Raw genomic sequence first — 22,064 nt, 5'->3', positions numbered from 1 at the left:
TCTTCTGCATCCACATTAATTATTAACTATGAATCTTCAACACTCATATACTCTCTCTTTTTATGTATGGAATCTTCACTACATTAAGGACTAGTCTAGGATATAGAATTTCTTTTCATAAAGCCCACTTGAGAAAATCACACCAATTTTGTGGCCTTGATCACTTATTCAAGCGGAATTGAAAGAGGAAAATGGCATTTATAGCTTTCTCAAGGCCAATTTTCAAGCAAACCCAAATCAGCATTCTTCCCATAACACAACTAGAAACAAATAACCCTTAAAAGCATGAAATACTGGTCCATTTTTATTCGATTCTGGAGTTGAAAGCTTAATTCAGATTGAGAAATCAAAAGGGTTTCTTTCAAACCATCCATTAATTGTCTAATCAGATGTGCTTCACCATGTTTTACACCTATTGGTGTCAAAGAACAGTATGGCTAAAAGTCTCAAACCATTCCTCCTGAATGGGAGTCCAGCGCTTGCATGGTTAGCTTACCTCTTTGCTGAAAAGAATACCATTTCAAGCCAAGTATTGACTTGTCTCTTTGCAAAAGCACTTTCAGATTGGAATCAAGCTGTCCCTTCTCCACTGTAAGGTCTAACCATATGTTTCTTGATCTATTCCCTCGGAATTGAAGCTACTTCAAGATTTTCAAAACATAATATGAAAAAAAAAAAAAAAAAAAGCCTGGAATATTCAAACAATAACAGTCATTATTTCATATGAAGCACCAAGGCTTAGAAATCCAGAGATATATATATAGTGTATTCAATGCAAACATAGAATCCTAAAATATAGTCCTTGATCCCGAAAGAATAGTGTTGGTAAGGATAAAATTATGGCTTAACTTGTATGACTACTTTTCCAATGTTAGAGCTAGAGAATATGGATCCCAAGCTCTCAATGAAGCTCTCAATTCCATAGTAGATTTTGTGTTTGGATCTTAGCTTCCCTTCTTTTGTGTAGGTCACCATCGCCTTTGTAAAATCGTCAAACCGATCCATATGAGAACCCATCAAATACCCTTCAATTCTCACTTCCTTTCCCACAATATTCAGTAGATTCCTGACCCCTTCTCTTTCTGTCCAAACCTGCATAAAATGATTAATCAGTAGTAGAAAACCAACCAAAAATACAGGTAGCAAATATACTTCACATGTAAGTTTACATATGGGAGCATGTAAACTTCATAGAGGTGGAAGGAATGTTTTAAGCCTCTCAGAGTTACTCCCTGGCCAGGTCGTATTCAACTTGAGAAGATGATGTACCTGATTATATTGAGATATCATTCCAGAGACTGCTATGCGGGCACGGGCATTAACATGGTTGAGGACTGCCTCAAGCATTTTACCACCAACATTGTCGAGGTAGAGGTCGATACCATTAGGGAAATACCTGCATTATTCAATGAATTTCATCCATTCAGTCATGTGAATTGATGTTTACAGTAAAAATCTACATATTTGGCCATGCATGGACAAGTTATAATTGGCAAATTCATACGAAGTCTTACTTGCTTAAAGCAGCATCAAAATCTGCCTCTTTGTTGTAGTTGAATGCCTCATCATATCCAAACTCCTCTTTCAATAGTTTCACCTGCATGGAGTTCATTGAAAGGGGCAAAAGTAATCAAGACATAGAAAATAATTTTTTTTAAATATTTAAATTATTTATAATAAAAGTTTGTTTCTGCATATGATTTAAAAATAATTTTCTATTTTTAAAAACAAAAAATAGTTTTAAAAAATTTATAACATTATTTACTTCTTGCTTTTTAAAAATAAAAATAAAAATAAGATAGTGTTTATTTTTTTACTTAATTCTAAACATAAATTTAAGACTTAATAGTCTATTTTTATTAAATATTAAAAACCAAAGAAAAAATCAATATGGTTTTTTTTATTTGTAAAATAATTTAAAATAAGTCAAAAAATGAAAAAATAAACTACTTAAATTCTAAAAATAAATTATTTTCAACAAAAAAAAAACCAAAAAAATAAACACTCTCTAAATCTTTTTATTTGATATTTCTCGTTATCTCTATGTATTACCATACCTTTTCATCAGTTCCGGTACTACCCACAACTCTACAACCTTTGAATTTAGCTAGTTGTCCGGCGAACATTCCAACACCACCGGCTGCTGCGGAGATGAACACGTTGGATCCCGACTTAGGGTTGCCAATCACTTCAATTGCCACCCATGCAGCAAATCCAGGAACCCCTACCACGTGAGCCACATTGCAAGTGAGGTCAAACTGGGATTTTACCAAAAACGCCAGTGCCTAAATCAATAATTTCGTATCCCAACGCTTACCTAGAGCACTGAGATAAGTCGAAATTTCAATCCCAGCCGTTTGATCAACCACTTGCAAAGAAGTAGCCTCTATGATGAAGTACTCCGAGAAGGGGAAAAAAGAGGTACTAACGAGGTCACCCTTGGAAAATTTACTGCTTTTTGACCGAATTACCCTTCCGATTCCACATGTCGTTATCACCTGCTTTTCCAGTTTGAACTAAGAAAAAAATTCCACAAAATGAAAAAAGATATGAAAGTTGAGTTGTGATATATGAACCTCATCAAGGGCAAATTGGGAAAAGTAGAGCCCTTCGTCTTGACCGCTCATTCTTCCTCGGAGATACGGGTCGACGGAAACCCAGAGGAGCTCGACAGCCACATGGTCCTTGGGGATTGAGTCAGCGTCGAGTGATAGTTTTGTGGTGCGAAGTTTGAGGTGATCAGACGTTGGAATGCCTTTGGCGGCGTAGGCTACCATAACCCATTCTCGTGACTCCACCATGGTTAGGTTCTCATGACCACCATTGTCAACACCTTCAAGGCCAGCCATCTCCCACTTTCTGCGATGGAACTTGAGTGCCTTCAGTGAATGATCCTTATAGAAGAATGGAACTTCAGTGCCTATGGTGAAGGATACTTATAGAAAGGTGGGTGACGATGCGACTCATAGAGAAGAGTGAGACAGACACAAGCTCACGGCGGTGCCTTAACATGGTAGTGGTTTAAGGGAAATCATTCTATTCAAGGAAAATGAGACAGAAAAAGAAATAAAGAAAATATTATGGAAAAAAATAAGAAAAATTTGTAAATAAAAATTTTATGATCACCATTTTCTTTTCTTATATTTTTTTTTTCAAATTTTTTCATTACTAAATAAGAAAAATTTTAAGTAATATATAATAAGAAAGTCAATGCAAATAAATATAAAACAAATATTACAATAAAGTAGAAAAAAATATTACATAAATAATTTATAGTAAATAAAAATAATATGTTACTTGTTATAAATGGATACGGTAATGGTGTATTACAACACAATTATCCATGATGACTTTAACTTTCTTTTTTTGGTAAAGAATTAAATATCATATTTAATTGTGAATAACAATACAATTACGTGTCATCAACTCCTATGAACAAGAGACTTATATAAATTATATATAGAACTTTTTTTATAACCATGGTTGTTAGTATCATACAATATATCTGGATATATAAATACTTCAACAAGACACGGAAGTTGTATCATAAGAAAATTATCAAATCATACATCTAGATATATAAAGATTTTAATAGGACTCGTAAATTGTATCATGAGAAAGTTTGCATCGTGTAATGCAATGTGTGTATCGAATTATACATATTGTAATAAAATTGGATTTATATAAAATATTTTATTTGAAATTTAATTTTAAAATTTTATTAATAATTTGCAGTAATAATTTTTTGTTATTGATATTAATTTATTTAAATAATTAAATTTATTAAAAGTTATATTAATAATTTATCTTATCAAATTAATTTTAATTTATAAAATATTATAACTTCATTCATTTTTTTATATTTTAGAAAATTTTGAATAAATTTATATTTTTAATATTTTAAAATAAAAAAATTTATATATTTTTTATTTTCATCGCTTGAGCATATGTTACGATTGTATAGTCATATCAATGCAAATTTTTTACTCCGAAAGCCAGCCTGGGACAACAACTAAAAAGATAAATATTATTTTGTTTTAATATTTAATTTATATTAAAGTTCAAATTAATCTTTACACAAAGCAGAGTAGACAATCCCAAACAACTAAAAAGGCAAAATATTATTTTGTTTTAATGTTTGTTTAATATTAAAAATAAAAACAGTCTCTAACTAGGCAACCCAAATGAGAGTGTGGGTCAAGTGAACTGGCAAGAACATCCTAATAGTGTTTCTTTCATGGTTGTTGAGGTCATTTCAAAAGTATTTTCGAAAATAATTTTTAAAAATTCAAAATTATTATGGTTTATAGAACAAATGTCTCCTTTGGTACCTAAAATCCTCTTTAACTTGTTTTGTATTTTCTAAGTATGTTTTAAAAATAATGGTTGTACAAAGCACCTTATTTTTTATAATTTTTCATATTTATATAATAAATTTTTAAAACGGTCAACACAAAATAGCTTAAAACAACTAAAACAGGTGAATATAAAACAAACAAAAACAACTAAAACATGTTTTTTTGAAAACACCAACTTTTTTGTTTTCTAATTATTAAACATGTTTTTTAGTTCTAAACAATCTGCACTATGCCAAAAAATTTTACAAGGATAGTGTAATATTTTAAAATATTAAAACGAAAACCGTTTTCTCAAAATTAATTATAAAACCATTAGATTTTATGTAAATCTCTCTTTCATGGTAAAAATAAATAAATTCATCTTTTAAAAAATGAGTTTAGTATAAAAAATTTCAATGTAAAAATTAAACTCGTCATTTAAGAAACTAACGCTAAAAGTAAATTAAATGATCAAAACAAAGTATTTTTATATTTACCTTTTAAAAAATCAATTTTTAAAACTAAAGAAAGACCCACTCTATCCGATCACATATTAAGTTAAGAGCATATTTGGTGAATGGAAATAAATATTTTGTTTTTATTCCTATTTTACCTAAAATAAGAATGAATTTGATGATTCTAATCCATATGTTTGGATGCACCTAGAAATGTGGGGTTGGAATTTCTATTTTATTGTTAGGTAACAACAAGACTAGGAATGAAAAAAGAATTGGCAATAATATACATCTGCAGTTTAAAATAATTTATATTTTTATTTAAAACAAAACAACTTTGAGAGTTTTTTTAACTAAACAATAAATGTTTGTTTGGGCATAGAAACAATATTCTATTTTTAAAAACAAAATGGTAGTTTTAAAAAATTTATATCACTGTTTGGTTTTATTCCCTAAAAAGAGTTTAAAAAAAAATAAAAGACAATTGTTTCATAAAAAAAGTACATGTTTTTATTGGCTTTTAAAATTAAAAGGAAAACATAAAGAAATAAAAATAATTAAGTGGGACATAGTTAACGCTTTTAAATTCTTCAACAAATCTTCTAGTTTTTAAAAATAATTTAGAATTCAAGAAATTGATTAAGTAATTACAAAATAAATAAAAAATTTCAAAATGCTTTTGTGGATCCACATTTATTTTTCACATGTGTTCCCACTCGATGATAAGATTCGTTTTTTTTATTTGAAAATTTTTTATTTTTGAAAAACAATTTGAAGTCACTACTTATTTTTGTTTTATTTTTAAAAGGAAAAATAAAATAAGAAGTAAAAAAACTCTAAGTGTGACTCTTAGAAAGTAAAAGCATGTCTTAGAAAAATCGAGTCGGGTTTAGGGTCAGGTTATCTATTGAGAAGGTAAAGTGATGAACCATAACACCTCTCTAAACTCTAAAACCAGGTTTCTACTAAATAAGTTAAGTGTTGGTGTTGGTGTATAACCTTTTTAGATGTGATGATCTAGTGACTATTCGGGTCGCTGGCCAATCTTATAGTGTCACTTCTTCTGTTGGTGGGTGGCTTGGTTCTCTAGGAGAAGGATCCTCATATCTTGTTCTTTTTCCTCTTTTATAGGCTTGAGTGAAACATTGGAGGTTGTGTGGCGTACACGATTGGCTTGGCAGATCTGTATTAGGTGGCGCATGGTCGACCAACCCTGACGTTTCCTGTTAATGTGACAAGATGAGGATTTCCTTTAGGATTTGTTCATCGATATTTATACCACATGATCCATGTTAACGGCCCGACAGTTTCTTTCGAGTTGTCATTTTTAGTTATTCTAGGATCAATCGGAGGTCGGTTCTTAGATCATTGTAGGTTTAAATGGAGCCGAGAAGCGATATTCGAACGATAAAACATCCGACCATTTCCCGACACTCCTTAGGGGGGAGCTTATGTAGTGGAAATCTGCTACCCGACCCAAGCGGGCAGGCAGACTCATGAGTTGGTCGTCTTCTATGGCTGGTACCTCCAATGCCCTATTTCATGGCTAAGTGGGTTTGGGACATTGTGTACCGAGAGCTACTTGGGCGCAAAACCTTCGTGTTGTGGTTCGTATGAAGATATTAAGTCATGCACGTATCGCCTTGAGGAGCAGCGACGCTTGGAGATTTGCACAAGGTGACACAACGTGCATTACCGCCTTTTGATCTTTCTTTAGGAATCTTACTTTGGTTGAGCACTTTGCCTGGATGGGCATTTCACCTTGTTAGGCATTTTGCCTAGATGGGCACTCAGTCTTGATGGGTATTTCGCTTAGATGGACATTTCACCTTGTTGGGCATTTGGCTTTGATGGATATTTTGCCTAGATGGACATTTCACCTCGTTAGGTATTTCGCCTAGATGAGCATTTTGCTTAAATGGGCTTTTTGCTTTGTCAGGCACTTAGCCTTGATGGACATTTCGTCTTTTCTGATTCTTTGTAGGTTAGAACTCTATGGGTGGTGAGGTTGTGTTTTCCAAGTGTACACACGCGAGGGTAAGGCAGTACTACCTTGTCCCCTAGCTTTGGTTTTCATGCCCCAATTTTCTTCCTAGGACTTGAGTGTGTTGATAAGAATTGTTCTGATTCTTCTTGTTGTGTTTGAGAGTAAGTTAAGGTTTTTTTTTTCGTATTGTTACGTTTTTCCTCCATATTTCTGTCTTTTTTCTGTTGTGCAGATGAAGTGTGACATTAGGGATTTCGGTAGGCAAGAGGGCGAATTTTGTGACCTCATTGCTGAAACTGACCAACTGAGGCTAGTTAGGTGCTTTTTTGGCACCTAAGACTTTTGGTCGAATGTTTTCTTGGCACCTGACACTTTGGTTGGGTGCTTCTTGGAACTTAAGGCTTTGGCTGGGTGCTGCTTGGCACCTAAAGCTTTTTGATCAAGTACTTCTTTGGCACCTAAGACTTTATTTGCCGTTAAGTCTGGCCAGGTACTACTTGGGCACCTTAGGCTTTGTTGGGCGCTAAGCCTAGCTGTGTGCCACTTGGACACCTTAGGTTTTATTGGGTTCTAAGTCTAACCGTGTGCTACTTGGTCACCTTAGACTTTGTTGGGTTCTAGCCTTGGTCAGATGCTATTTAGGCACCTTAAGCTTTGTTGGGTTTTAGGCTTAGTCGGGTGCTACTTGGGCACCCCAGGCTTTGTTAGGCGCAAAGCCTAGTCGGGTGCCACTTGGGCACCTTAGGCTTTATTAGGCTTTAGGCCTGGTCATGTGCTACTTGGTCACCTTAGGTTTTATTGGGCATTGGGCTTGGTTGGGTGCTGCTTGGTCATCTTAGGCTTTGTTAGGCTCTGACCCTAATCGGGTGCTACTTGGGCACTTAGGTTTTATTGGGCTTTAGGCCTGGCCAAGTGCTACTTGGGCACCCCAAGCTTTGTTGGGCGCTAGGCCTAGCTGGGTGCCACTTGGGCAGTTTAGGCTTTATTGGACTTTAGGCCTGGTCGGGTGCTACTTGAGCACCTTAGGCTTTGTTGGGCACTAGGCTTAGTTGGGTAACACTTGGCCACCTTAGGCTTTATTGGGCTCTAGGCCTAGTCATGTGCTATTTGGGCACCTTAGGCTTTATTGGGCGATAGGCCTGGTCGGGTGCCTACTTAGGTACCTTAGGCTTCTTAGGCACTTTGGCTTGGTCGGGTGCTCTTTGCGCACGTTAGGCTTCTTAGGCACTTTGGCTTAGTCGAGTGCTCTTTGTGCACCTTAGTGTCACAGGATGCTTCAAATGACCCTCCCCATGGGCTTATATAGGAAGAGGGAAGCTTCTGAAGACTCCTGCAGCCATCTACACTAAGCCATTGGTGGGAAGAGTGTGGAAGGTTCTAGAAATGCCTAGAGATGTCCACACATCTCTACACTATGGTGGAAGGCATGGGAGGAGTCCAAGGCTTTCTAGAGACTTCTAGGAATCTCTTGTATATTCTTGTACATAGGGTTGTACATAGAATAGGGTAGGATGTTCTAGAATATTCTTGATTTGTAAGGAACCCTCCAAGGTTCTAGAGAGTTCCCTTGGTGCCTATAAATAGGTGAAGGCCTCATTTGGCCAAGACACCACCCAAATCACTTTCTAACCAAGCAAGTGAGCATCCAAGCACTTGTAAAGGTTTCCTTGAGTTAGTGAAAGCTTCCATTCTTTCAAGAGTTGCCTGCCAAGCTTCTTAAGCTTTTGAGTCGCGAGTGTCTTAGCCGAGCAAGCTAAACATTGGGGAGCAAGGCTGACTTAGCAAGATCAAGCGTCTTGGCTTGTCTAAGTGTCGCACGAGCTTAGTGAAGGACTAAGTCCGTGACAAGTGGTATCAGAGCGCGGTTACGAGGTGGGCATAGCAAAGGAAGCATGTCGGGCTCTAACGTGGAGGAGACTAGTAAGCAAACCCGAGGAAGGGAGACCGAGCCTACTGCATGGGGCAGGGGTAAGAAGGATAAGTCTCGTGACGCCTTAGCCAACATGGAGGCAAGGCTAGCCAAGGTGGAGCTAGCCATGGTGGACACCCGGGAAGGGGTGGACTTGATCGAGCAAGGCATGGAGAAGGGATTAGAGGATCTAAGGGAGCAGATCCAAGACCTTCGCGAGGGGGTGCTAGGCTCACAAGTTCAGCCGGTGTCACACGAGGAGTTCATGTCCTTCCAAGGCAAGGTCATGAGCATGTTCGCTAGTGTGGAGTCAAGGATGGAGGCCTTGGCTGCGCGCATGGAGGCCCGAGACTAGGAGATTCGGCAAGAGTTGGCCATTTACAAGGCTGCTGTGTCGGCTCGGGTCATGGCCACACAAGGGGCATCTAGGGTGGAGGTGCCGAAGCCACAAGGGTTTAGTGGCAAAAGGGATGCCAAGGAGTTAGATAACTTCTTATGGCATATGGAGCGATACTTCGAGGCTATCGCATTGACTGATGAGGTGGCTAAGGTAAGAACTGCAACTCTCTACCTTACTGACACATCTACTCTATGGTGACGTCGGAGGTTTACCGATATGGAGAAAGGCATTTGCACCATAGAGACGTGGGAGGACTTTAAGAGGGAGATTAAGAGGCAGTTCTACCCCGAGGACGTGGCTTACCTGGCTAGGAAAAACATGAGGCGTCTCAAGCACACAGTCTCAATACGCGACTATGTCAAGGAATTCTCTTCACTCATGCTTGAGATTCCTAACATGACTGAGGAGGAGTTGCTATTCAACTTCATGGATAACCTGCAAGGGTGGGCCGAGCAGGAATTAAGGCGCCGAGGCGTTCAAGACTTAGCCACCGCTATGGCAGTAGCAAAGTCTTTAACGGATTATAGGAGGGGAGACTCCTCCAAGATTGAGTCTTTGGAGGATAGGCACGCCATGGGTGGGGGAGACGAGGTTCCAAGGGACCACAATGCTCCTAAAAATGGATCAAGCAAGACGCCTAACGTCCGAGAAGGAAGGGGTAAGGCGGAAAGGAAGGAGTTCACGCCTAAAATCAAATGCTTCCTATGTGACGGTCCACATTGGGCACGGGATTGTCCAAAGAGGAAGGCGCTTAGTGCCATGATCAAGGAGAGGGAGCAGGGGGACGAAGCACATATGGGCTCAATGCAGCTACTAGGTGCCCTCCAATTCAACCCGAAGCCTAGTACGCCTAAGACCTCCTTACTAGCAGGGGTGCAAGTAAAGGAGGAAAAAGGGGAGCGAGCTGAGGTAGCCCGCACACACATGGAAGATGTCACCAAGGGAAAGGTGAACTCAATGGGTAAGAGGAAGCAGCACTCTAAGCATCGAAAGCGTACGGGTCTGCATCCATCTGAAGCCTCACGGGAGAAGGAGGTGAAGAATATCCTGGCTGAACGGGTCACCAGGAGACAAGGGGTCCCTCCTGTGATAAAGTATCTAGTCCGATGGAAAGGACTACCTAAGAGGCGGGTAAGTTGGGAACATGCGGATGCCTTGAGAAAATTCTGGAAACACATCGAGAAGTTTCAGAATGAGGCAACGACGAGGACGTCGACGGCATCAGTGGGGGCGAGTGTCACAGGATGCTTCAAATGACCCTCCTCATGGGCTTATATAGGAAGAGGGAAGCTTCTGAAGACTCCTGGAGCCATCTACACTAAGCCATTGGTGGGAAGAGTGTGGAAGGTTCTAGAAATGCCTAGAGATGTCCACACATCTCTACACTATGGTGGAAGGCATGGGAGGAGTCCAAGGCTTTCTAGAGACTTCTAGGAAACTCTTGTATATTCTTGTACATAGGGTTGTACATAGAATAGGGTAGGATGTTTTAGAATATTCTTGATTTGTAAGGAACCCTCCAAGGTTCTAGAGAGTTCCCTTGGTGCCTATAAATAGTTGAAGGCCTCATTTGGCCAAGGCACCACCCAAATCACTTTCTAACCAAGCAAGTGAGCATCCAAGCACTTATAAAGGTTTCCTTGAGTTAGTGAAAGCTTCCATTCTTTCAAGAGTTGCCTACCAAGCTTCTTAAGCTTTTGAGTCGCGAGTGTCTTAGCCGAGCAAGCTAAACATTGGGGAGCAAGGCTGACTTAGCAAGATCAAGCGTCTTGGCTTGTCTAAGTGCCCCGCGAGCTTAGTGAAGGATTAAGTCCGTGACATTAGGCTTCTTTAGGCACTTTGGCTTAGTCGGGTGCCTTTTGCACACCTTAGGCTTCTTAGGCACTTTGGCTTGATCGGGTGCTTTTTGGGCACCTTATGCTTCTTTCGAAACTTTGGCTTGGTCGGCTGCTCTTTGCACACCTTAGGCTTCTTAGGCACTTTGGCTTGGCCAAGTGCTCTTTGCGCACTTTAGGCTTCTGTAGGCACTTTGGCTTGGCTAAGTGATCTTTGACACCTTAGGCTTCTTAGGCACTTTGACTTTTCTTTTTTTTTTGGGCGGTCTTACGATGGGCAACAAATCCGTTTCGAAAAATACAATAGTTGAAGATCGTGCCTCCCTGTTTGAGGAGCTTTATTTCTGGATGGATCGGGCTATTTGGTAAGACTGAGTAGTTCTTCTTTGGCAGTCCTGTCAACACCTCTTCGTTTACTGATAGCGACTGGGCAGCTGCATCAAGTCAGGCCGCCAAGATCTAGTTCTTCTCCCTTTTATGCCAATCAACGATTCTTCTCAACTCGTCCAGCTACCTTCGGTACTCTGTCAGTTAGGGTTCAATCGTTCACTATGGCCACTCATAAGTTGTCGGGGCGACACCCTCACCATTAGTGTGGTTAGCTACCCATGTAGTTAGCTACCCATGTAGTCACCGTGGTTGGCTTTTTGTTTCATTCCCACAAACGATGTCAATTGTTAGTGCACAACATTTCCAGATGTGATGATCCGGTGACTATCCGGGTCGTTGGCTAATCTTTTAGTGTCAACTTCTTTGTTGGTGGGTGTCTTGGCTCTCTAGGAGAAGGATCCCCATTTTTTGTTCTTTTGCCTCTTTTATATGCTTGAGTGAGACGTTGAAGGTTGCGTGGCATACACGATTGGCTTGGCAGATTTATATCAGGCAGCACGTGGCTAACCAATCCTGACGCTTCCTGCTGATGTGACAAGATAAGGATTTCCTTTAGGATTTGTTTCTCAGTATTTGTACATGATATGTGTTAGCGGCCTGACAATTTCTTCCCAGTACAACATCCGGGTACCCTTTCTCGACACCTCCTAGCTAGGAGACAACGTTTGTAGTGAAATCCGCCACCCGACCCGAGCAAGCAGGCAGACTCATGAGTTGGTCGTCTTCTATGGTCAGTACCTCTAGTAAGTATGACAGTTAATTGATTAATTATGGATACCAAACAATAATAAAAGATGTACTATGGGTAAAGTACGCAATAGAAGGTAACCAAATAAATAAGAGAAGATAGGATGTGTACCTAAGCAACAAATCAATAATATGATATCATGAAAACAAAGTTAGTGGACAGGTACATAATAATTGCATGCATGTCATAGAGTAGGGCAAAGTCGATCGAGCATAGCAATCAATTGACAAACAAGAAAATCTCATATGTTGGGCCCCACCAAAGCCTAATTTGTTTTTGCATGGATTAATTTCATAAATTCCATTATTTTTGGAATTATGAAATTTATTCATGTTTATTAAAAAGAGAGAGTGGGAGAAAATCGGAAAATTTTTAAAAATTAAGGAAAATAAAAAGGTGCTGGCTGAGAGAAAGTTATTTGAAAATCAGTCTTTGAAAGCAACGGTGAAGAGCAGGGGATGAGACATATGTGCATTAAGAATGGCCCACCAAAGGTGGCCATGCACATAGAAATTTAAGCACGCGTGAGTGGGGAAAGCTGGAGACAGGTTAGGTGGTGGAAAGGTTGGGAAGTGGGTCCTGGTGCAGGGTGCTCATGGCTCTTACATCTGTGGCCCAACGGTGACTTGAACCATTCAAAGAAGCAGCAACCTTTTGGAGACTTTTCTATCTTGTTCCTCAAGCTCCTTGAACCTTCCCTGTGCATAACAAGCGACAGAGTAGAGGGTACTTGTAGCATCCATACTGAAGCCCCTGACACCAAGTTTAACATTAGCAGGTTCGGTTGACAACAGGCTCGCAATATGCTGCTGATGCACTTAAACCTTCCAAATCGCCTGGACCATCTTCTAAAAACTCTCCCAGATCAAACCTTGCAGTGCAAGGAAATCTGCCTAGTAGTTCATTCGAATGTTCACGGCCATTTTTCCAAAAGCACCCAAAGGTTGTCCATTCAGCAGCCTTTTCACCCAACTCAGCACTGCTATGAATCTAGACTGCTGCTCCATACGATTCACCAGAAGAGAGGATGGTGGAGGAGATGCATTGATTGCCCATTCACGAAGAACCACTAAAACTGAACGGGGAAGGCGTAATCTCAGGTTTGGCGATGGCAAAATAGCTCCATTTGATAACAATTGTTCATAAGTGTCTAATACAGGTTCGGTTGCACCCTTGCAAGTAGCGAGAACTCTCGCAACAGCTTCATCTCCAAGGGGTTCAACCCCAGGTGAAGACATAAAGATATATTATTTGCTCCCCAATTTTCAGATTTTTTTCAACATGGAAAGAGCAATGGCGCAGACGTAGCTGATAGAGAGAAACCCATGTGCAGATTGTGCCGAGGAGTGGTCAAGGTGATGGGTTTTGTGGCGAGGGTCAGCTTCTGTATAACAAGGTGGCCATGTTAGGAGAGCACGCGTACCAAGATGACAATGCATGGCCATGCAAAGGTGGGGGGCCCGGGATACAAAGGTGGCAGAGAGCATGGGATGGGGTTCTGATGACATGGCCCTAAGAGCAATTTCAAGGTTCTGACTGATTGAAAGTTATTTTCAGAAGAAGCTGAAGAATCAGCAAGTTGTCCCTCAAGTTAAGAAATGTGAAATGGCGCATGGGGTGTAATTCCAGCAGAGTGACATGCAGATAATGACCCATGGTAATCCCTCAAGCCAGATAAAATATATAGATTAGAATTGCTTCTCTTCTTTCCGGCATTATTCATGAAATCTCCATAAAGCAAGCCATTATTGGGTTGCTCTTGATTCCTCTGCTTTTAACTCCTCAATTTTCCATTAAGACCAGTTACATTTATGGTTCTTTCAATTTCCTTACCAATCTCCTCGTTCACCTTGCCAAATATCGGGAGCCAACAACTGGAGGAACCGTGGTGACTACTGTGGATCCAGATGGTTCATCAATTGCAGTGTTGAATACACCGGAGCCCTGTTCATTGGATGCGAATGGATACCCCATAGATGATGGTTGCCAAGCTAGAGTTAATAGGCTCAGAATCAACGAGTAAGGCACCAACTTCGATTTCTGGGAATGAGAATGTTGCTGGAGATAGGCAGTCACCATTTCTGAGTAAAATAACTCAGCAACTCTGTGAGTGATAAAACAGTAGCAACCCAAATTCAGGAACTGTCCCATAAGAAAACCAATGGCAAAGCTGACAAAACCCTTCTCCTTGGGGGTACAAATGGTCACCGGGAGCGGAAGTAAACAACAAGGGAGCAAGCATAAAAACAGAGCATAAAAAAAACCAAAGAAAACATTAAACCAAGCCCCATCTCATATTGAAGTCAATGGGCTTATGTATAGGTGGGGAAAACCAGGTCGAAATAAGATCGAAGGTATGACTCAAACACCCACAGGAAAGCTAAAAAGGAACTAGATTACACTTCAACAAATTTCACATAAGAATGAGACATGAATCTATTATAACACAATCACAGCAACCCAAAGAAAATCAACTGCAATAAATATGTGGTCTAGCAAACGTACCTGAAAATGCTCCCCTCCAGCGAGACTAGCTGGGCTCCAAGCTGCTCTGCTTCTTCTCCTCAACTTCCAGCCAAACCACCGCAAACCAGTTCCCCTTCTCTCCTCTGCTCCTCCTCTGTCTTTGGTCTAGCTCTCTCTCTGTTTTCTCCCTTTTTCTCACAGCCCCCCCTCTCTACCTTCCTCTCCAAGACTCCTCTACTCTTTTAAAACCCCAGCTCACTCTAAACCTCCACCTCTCTTTGTCTCTCTCTCTCAAAAAAGGCCTGGAATCCTCTTCCAACTTTCCCTCTCCTCTTTTCTTGCTCACCCGTCTTTTTGCTCGGCTCCAACCACCTGCAGAGAAACACTATATCACCTGTCTTCTTCTCTTGCAGCACATAACCCTCTCTCCTCTAGGCTCTAACCATCATCATTAAATGTCCTCACATGGAGTTGTCGAGAAATGAGTGACATTGGCCTAAAAATAAGCCAATTCAAAGACCAAAAAATGAGGGTATAATTCCTTTAAAAAAAATTATATTTTTAAAATTCATTTTAAACAAAATTAATCAATTATACTTACAGAAGGATGTATATTTTTGTAATGTTAAAAAAATATAATTTATGATTTTATGATATAATTATTATTCATATTTTATTAAAAAAAATATTTATTTTTAAATTTATTTATCATTACAAAATTATTTTTATTTTTAATAAAACTTCAATTAAATTTAGTTTGTATTATATAAATTGAATTTATGATTTTTTTTGTTATAAAATCAAAATAATATTTTTAATAAATAATTTATCCAAACAAGTTTTTGGTTTTTTATTTTTCAAATTGAAAAAAATTTCATTTCCGATGAGAAAAGGATTAAGAGAGTGATGATGGGTGCATGCAGTGGATTTACCTTTTCATAAGTATCGGTACTACTCACAATTCTACAACCTTAAAGTTTAGCCAACTGTTCGACGAAGTTTCCGACAACGCTTGTCGCTAGACTCGCTACGGAGATGAAAATGTTGGATCCCGACTTAGGGTTGCCAATCACTTCAATTCCCACCCATGCAGGAAATCTAAGAACCCCTATCACGTGAACTGTAACTGGAATTTTACCTGAAATGCTAGTGCCTAAATCAGTAATTTCATAGCCCAAGGCTTCCCTTGTGTGCTGAGATAAGCCGAAATTTCAATCCCCGTCGTAAAATAGGGGCTACATTGCAATACTTCGAGAATAGGAATAAAGGGCTAATGACGAGATCACCCTTGGAAACATTACTGCTTTTTGACCGAATTACCCTTCCGATTGCAAATGTCGTGATCACCTGCTTTTCCGGTGAACATTCCTCAAGATGAAGAAGATATGAAGGTTGAGTTGTAATATATGAACCTCGTCAAGGCAAATTGGGAAAAGTAGAGTCCGTCATCTTGACCGGTCATTCTTCCTTAGAGATATGGGTCGACCCGATAGAAAATCACATGATTCTTGGGGATTGAGTTTATGTTTCAAAGTCGTGGAATTAGTTATTAACTTGAAGGTCTTGAGGCATATTGGTGTGATATCTTGATTCGAACGATATGTAAAACATGTTAATTTAAATTTTTTAACAAAATTATTAAAATTATCATAAAAATATATACAATTAAATGGACTAAAAAAATTAATAAATATAAATAGAGAACATTATGAAATAGATTTTAATTTTTTTACTTATTATCTCATATTAAATATTAGATAAAACTAATAAAAAATATTTTTATTATAAATTTGTTTGAATTAAATATTTTAAAATTTTAAAAAATATATATATTTCCAACCATAAAAAAATAATTGTGAATCAGCTTTAAAAATTATAAATATCATTTTTTTCAATCAAATATATTCTAAATAAAAATGTTACAAAAAAATTAAATATGTATATACATATTTAATGATTCTTATACATTAAATTTAAATTTTTATATTAATATTTATATTCAATTTAAATATTTATAATTATAAATATAATATCTTATCAAACGCCCTTCTCTCTCCGGAACACACCCATTTCCCCCACATTTTCGGTCACAAAGCTCACTTTCATCTACATGACCGCAACAATAAAAAAAGTTTAACCCACAACCGCATCCCCTTCTTTCTTCTCTCTTTTTCTTCTTTGCTGCCTTTCCTTTTCCTCTTTTTCTTTCTTATGGCTTCTTCTGCATACTCATAGCCACCCTACTTCTCCTTTTCTTCTTTTTTCTCTACTTTCTTTCCTTTCTTTTCGTTTTTCCTTCCTTACCGTCCTGGCTATCTACCCACACTGGCGTTGTCGTAAAGCATATTTGCCAAATTTGGAGGAGCTTTAATATTGGGGGGCATGGCCTGAAGATGGCTTTTATGAACTCTTTGGTTGTGAAACGTCTCTATTTTTAGAGGGAGCAAAAGGGGGGTTCATGCAGGGCATCCTTTCCCCAGCTATCGACCAATTCTCTTTATTCACAAATGTGAGATAAAAAAAACATAGGATTTTGGAGCTGCTTGGATGATGGGTGACCATCGAAATATGCTTCACGTTCTCTTACCTTTCCTTTTTTTTTTTGTATCTTGTCATTGAATTTTTATCCTGTAGTGATGCATGCATCCCCCTAGTGGAATGATAAGATTATACAATTTACCCCAAGTATAAGGCTAGGGTGCAAGAGACAAGTGCAGGAATAATAAGATCATACATATGTCTTAAAGTATAGGGGTTGGTGACTGAGGGAAGGCAACATCTACTGCAAAAGACTTTCTGATTGGAATCAAGTTGTCCCTTCTCCACTATAAGGTTTAACCCCTGAGAAAGCTAAGTGTACATGAAATGAAACTCCTCAGCAGCACCACAAACTATAGCTTGATGTTTCTTCATTTCTTTGTGAAATGAGGCTACTTCCAAGATTTTCAAAATATCATATGAAAAAAATAAATAAATAAAAGGCTGGAATATTCAAACAATAACATTCATTATCATTTCATATGAACCAACAAGGCTTGGAAATCCAGAGATAGATTCAATGCAAACACGGAAAGAACATAGTGTTCGTAAGGATAAAATCATGGCTTAACTTGAATGACTACTTTTCCAATGTTAGAGCTAGTGAACATTGATCCCAAGCTCTCAATGAAGCTCTCAATCCCACAGTAGATTTTGTGTTTGGATCTTAGTTTCCCTTCTTTTGTGTAGGTCTCCATCTCCTTTGTAAAATCGTCAAACCGATCCAGATATGAACCCACCAAATACCCTTCCATTCTCACTTCCTTTCCCACCATATTCAGTAGATTCCTGACCCCTTCTCTTTCTGTCCAAATCTGCATAAAAATGACTAATCATAGTAAAAAAACCAACCAAAAATACTGCTATAGAGGTGGAAGAAACGCTTTTAGCCCTCTCAGAATTACTCCCAAACCAGCTCATATTAAACTTGAGAAGATGATGTACCTGATTATATTGAGATATCATTCCACAGATTGGTATGCGGGCATGGAGATTCACATGGTTGAGGACTGCCTCAAGCATTTTACCACCAACATTATCAAGGTACAGATCGATACCATTAGGGAAATACCTGCATTATTCAATGAATTTCATCCATTCAGCCATGTCAATTGATGTTTACAGTAAAAATCTACATATTTGGCCATGCATGGACAAGTTATAATTGGCAAATTCATACGAAGTCTTACTTTCTTAAAGCAGCATCAAAATCTGTTTCTTTGTTGTAGTTGAATGCCTCATCATATCCAAACTCCTCTTTCAATAGTTTCACCTGCATGGAGTTCATTGAAAGGGGAAAAAGTAATCAAGACATAGAAAGCTGTATACAGAAATAAGCCTTAAACTTCTTTTATTAAGTTTAAACTTATTTTTTCTTTCTCTTCACTTTTTATATCCATTTTTCATCCCTATACTCTCTCTCTCGTACCTTCTGTCAAGCTTTTTAAGATCTGATCATTGAAGCCTAAAAGAAGTAAGAAAATAAGAAAACCGCTATTTATGAAGTATAAGGTAAATTAATTAATGCACCAAAAGGGGTGTTTTTATTAATGATCTCCAACATCAGAATAAGAGGTAGAAGAAATCCAGTTTTAGAACTCTCATCAAATCAATTTATTGAAGAAAATCACATATTCTTCAATGTCTCAAAGGCCTAATTAGTATAAATATCATATGGAATATTTCCTAAGTTGATATACTATTATAATATTAGATATTTTTAAAGAATAAAGAAAGTTATTATGAATATCTTTATAAACATTCTAGATCATAAAAGGAAAAGGCTATGAGATGAAGATAGGCTTATGGTAGATAGAGATGTGAAGAAGGATGAAAACATCGGTGGAAGAATGGGACTCGTGGTTCATAACGTAAATATAAGAGTAGGGAAATATGAGATGTTTCGGGAACACAACGGTTATATCTAATTTCTATCCTTTATGATGTTGTTTATAATATAGTGAAATGATTCTCTCCGATTCATGAATGTAGGCATCATTTGTCTAATCACGTTAAAACCTCATATACTCTTGTACAAATTGTTTTATTTTTGTATTCTTGAACCAACATTATTTATATTAAAACTTCCACTTGCACGACAAGAATCAACCCAAATAATGAGGACTTGTTGCTTTCCCATATACATTATAATTTGTCGAGTTTTGGAAATCAATAATTTTCTCACGATATGGGTTCAAATGGGACAAACCTCAACCCTAGTAAAAACTGAATTGAAGAAGGGTGGGCATGATTCATGAGCCAAAGTACTTCAACTTAAATTTCAACAAACCTCTAATTATCCTTGCTACCTAATTAACTTTTAAAACTCGTACAACTTAGAAATTTATATATATATATATATATATATATTAATATCTTGAAAAATAATAAAACCTCTATGCTGGAGTCTCACAGGGGATGAATGGATGGTCTGAAAGGGTTGGGTAATGGGAAACAACACGTAGCGTGGAGCCTAGAGGCCACCCGTTGCTTCAATTGGTGGAATAAATCATTATCGTAGAGGATATTTCTCAGGGTTTTTTTGCAGGGGTAATTTAAATTTTTTTTAAATATTAAAATAAATGTTTTCTCAAGAATACCTTTAAAAAGATTAATTTTATTAGTCTTTTATAAGATTTTTACTAATACACCTAACCTATGATTTGACATTTTACCAAACGTTTCCTTTATTTACCAAGCAAGAAAGAGAGCATGTGGAGGATGGTGATAGAAGGGAAGGTGAGGACGGTAATGAAGCCAACGAACTCAAGATGGTGATGACCCATCGAAAGGTTGAGGATAGAGTGGTTGATCTACAAAATACAGATGTCACAAAAGTTTAGTTGGCCCATTTCTCTCAATGATTGAAATTTTTATTTAGGTACTTGACTTTTTTCCACTTGGCCTGCTTCTCGCAGTGAGTGAGTGGTTGGTCTGGGTTGAGAAGAGGAGAATCTGGAAAGTAGTAATAGTGGGAGACAGCAGGTGGTGGTGGAGTCCAGGAGGCCACTCCTTGCTTAAATTTCACAAATCTCAATGATGAGGCAGATGTCGAACTAGATGTATGCGCAAGCCCAAACGAGAGTGTGGGTCAAGTGAACTAGCAACAACAACCCAATAGTGCTCTCTCTTTCCCTTTGTCCTCTAGTGCAGTGCAGAGAGGTTAAACCTCTCTAACACATGCCCAAACACTTAGAAAATAAACGAGGTAAAGCTAAAAAGATTCCAAATGCACTGACAGCCTATCCTTGTCTGCTACACATGTATTATAACTTATTACTAATTAACTACTTATGAAAATAATAATAATGTCAGCATATTAATTAAATAAAAATCTTAGGAAAAAAAAATTAAGACCTTGTTTGTTTGTAACATGTAAAATTAATATTCCTCGTTATCTCTCTTTGTTATCATACCTTTTCATCGGTCCCGGTACTGCCCACGACTCTACAGCCTTTGAGTTTAGCCAACTGCCCGGCGAATATTCCGACGCCACCGGCGGCCGCCGAGATGAATACGTTGGACCCCGGCTTAGGGTTCCCAAGCACCTCAATTCCCACCCATGCTGCAAACCCAGGAACCCCTGCCAAGCGAGCCACGTTGCAGGTCAGGTCAGGTCAAATCTGGAATTTTACCAGAAACGCTAGTGCCTAAATCAGTAATTTCACGTCCCAAGGCTTACCAAGAGAGCTGAGATAAGCCGGAAGTTCAATCCCGGCCGTTGGATCAATCACTCGCAGAAAGGTAGGCGGTGCGATGCAGTACTCCGCGAATGGGAAGAAAGGGTTTATCACGATATCACCCGTGGAAAATTTACCATTTTTTGACAGAAATACCCTCCCGACTCCAAATGCCGTTATCACCTGCTTTTCCAATGCGAACTAAGAAAAAATTCCACAAAATGAATAAGGATATGAAAGTTGAGTTGTAATATGTGAACCTCGTTAAGGGCAAACTGGGAAAAGTAGAGTCCGTCGTCGTGACCGGTCATTCTTGTTCGGAGATATGGGTCGACGGAAATCCAAAGGAGTTCGACGGCCACGTGACCGTCGGGGATAGAGTTGGCGTCGAGCGATAGTTTTGTGGTGCGGAGTTTGAGGTGATCGGACGTCGGCACACCTTCGGCGGCGTAGGCTGACATTACCCATTCCCGTGACTCCACCACGGTCGAGTTCTCACCACCACAACCGCCGACACCTTCGAGGCCAGTCATCTCCCACTTTCTGGGATGAAACTATTGTTTGTAACCCGGTGGATGGTCGGAAACACCTGCAGAAAAGGAACTCGGGTGTGATACTGGAAATCCACCGATGAAGAAATGAGGTTTGAACGGTATGACGCGCGCTACGTAGTGGGTCAAGAAGTTGTTGGGTGCCGGCAGAAAATGATTAAAATGGAAGAGAGCTACAGAAACCAAAACCCTCTTTCTCACGCGCCTTATGGGGGAGTGGCTGGTCCGTGAGGCTCTGGCAGTATTGAAAATGGAAGATGATGACTTTCTCTGCAGTCTTCTTGGCGGTGGGTTTTGAGTTAGGATACTCACTTCCAAGTATTAGAAAGTGCTTCTAAGCTCCCTTAAAATCCAAGTTGGGTGACATTTGGTAGAATTGAAAATTAAGTACTCAAAAACCTTACTGCAAAATTATAAGTGATGAAATTATAAATAATGAATTAATAGAAAAGATTTGGCTAAATGATAATGAAAATAATCCAAGTTTGAAGCTGATCCATTTTTACAAATATAACATTATACTTATCATATAACATCTTTGAAAATGTAAGCATTATTATGGTTGAAAATGTCAGTTTTTTCACTAAAATTTCGTCCAAATTTCGTGTTTCGGGCATTGACGATACCAAAGAGGGTGGCAAAATGTTGATGAAAGAGACATCCAAAAATTTCACCAAAAATCGGTTGGAGCAGAAAAATCGGAGATTTTTTGAAAAAATCGCCGCCTATTGCAAAAAATATGCGATATTTCGATTTGTTTCGTTGATA

The 22,064-nt window shown here is 38.5% G+C and overlaps 2 protein-coding genes across 2 annotated transcripts; both read right to left on the bottom strand.

Annotated features, from left to right (window-relative positions):
- Positions 1-714: 714 nt before the first annotated feature.
- On the bottom strand, positions 715-14,621 carry LOC100258580 (2-alkenal reductase (NADP(+)-dependent)). Its single transcript, XM_010658902.3, has 7 exons — positions 14,567-14,621; positions 2,577-2,859; positions 2,318-2,498; positions 2,058-2,224; positions 1,515-1,597; positions 1,270-1,396; positions 715-1,092 (listed from the first exon to the last, which is right to left on the bottom strand). The coding sequence occupies exons 2-7, from the start codon at positions 2,847-2,849 to the stop codon at positions 838-840; spliced, it is 1,086 nt and encodes a 361-aa protein (XP_010657204.1). The 5' UTR covers positions 2,850-2,859; positions 14,567-14,621; the 3' UTR covers positions 715-837.
- A 2,894-nt stretch (positions 14,622-17,515) lies between these two features.
- Positions 17,516-21,647, bottom strand: LOC100253369 (2-alkenal reductase (NADP(+)-dependent)). The gene is made up of 6 exons (XM_002268850.4): positions 21,006-21,647; positions 20,748-20,928; positions 20,482-20,648; positions 18,256-18,338; positions 18,011-18,137; positions 17,516-17,880 (listed from the first exon to the last, which is right to left on the bottom strand). The coding sequence occupies exons 1-6, from the start codon at positions 21,276-21,278 to the stop codon at positions 17,626-17,628; spliced, it is 1,086 nt and encodes a 361-aa protein (XP_002268886.1). The 5' UTR covers positions 21,279-21,647; the 3' UTR covers positions 17,516-17,625.
- Between the last annotated feature and the right edge of the window lie 417 nt (positions 21,648-22,064).

Source organism: Vitis vinifera, chromosome 12, assembly GCF_030704535.1.
Source record: "Vitis vinifera cultivar Pinot Noir 40024 chromosome 12, ASM3070453v1".
Classification (NCBI taxonomy): Eukaryota; Viridiplantae; Streptophyta; class Magnoliopsida; order Vitales; family Vitaceae; genus Vitis; species Vitis vinifera.
The sequence above is the reverse complement of the archived record's forward strand: the minus strand, read 5'-3'. Positions and strand labels throughout refer to the sequence as shown.

Coding starts and splice junctions, on each gene's coding strand:
- LOC100253369 (XM_002268850.4), bottom strand. CDS start 21,278: ATGACTGGCCTCGAAGGTGTCGGCGGTTGTGGTGGTGAGAACTCGACC. Junction 18,138..18,255: donor TTTGATGCTGCTTTAAGAAA/GTAAGACTTCGT, acceptor TGAATAATGCAG/GTATTTCCCTAATGGTATCG. Junction 17,881..18,010: donor TGATATCTCAATATAATCAG/GTACATCATCTT, acceptor ATTTTTATGCAG/ATTTGGACAGAAAGAGAAGG.
- LOC100258580 (XM_010658902.3), bottom strand. CDS start 2,849: ATGGCTGGCCTTGAAGGTGTTGACAATGGTGGTCATGAGAACCTAACC. Junction 2,499..2,576: donor CCCAATTTGCCCTTGATGAG/GTTCATATATCA, acceptor CTGGAAAAGCAG/GTGATAACGACATGTGGAAT. Junction 1,598..2,057: donor GTACCGGAACTGATGAAAAG/GTATGGTAATAC, acceptor AACTCCATGCAG/GTGAAACTATTGAAAGAGGA.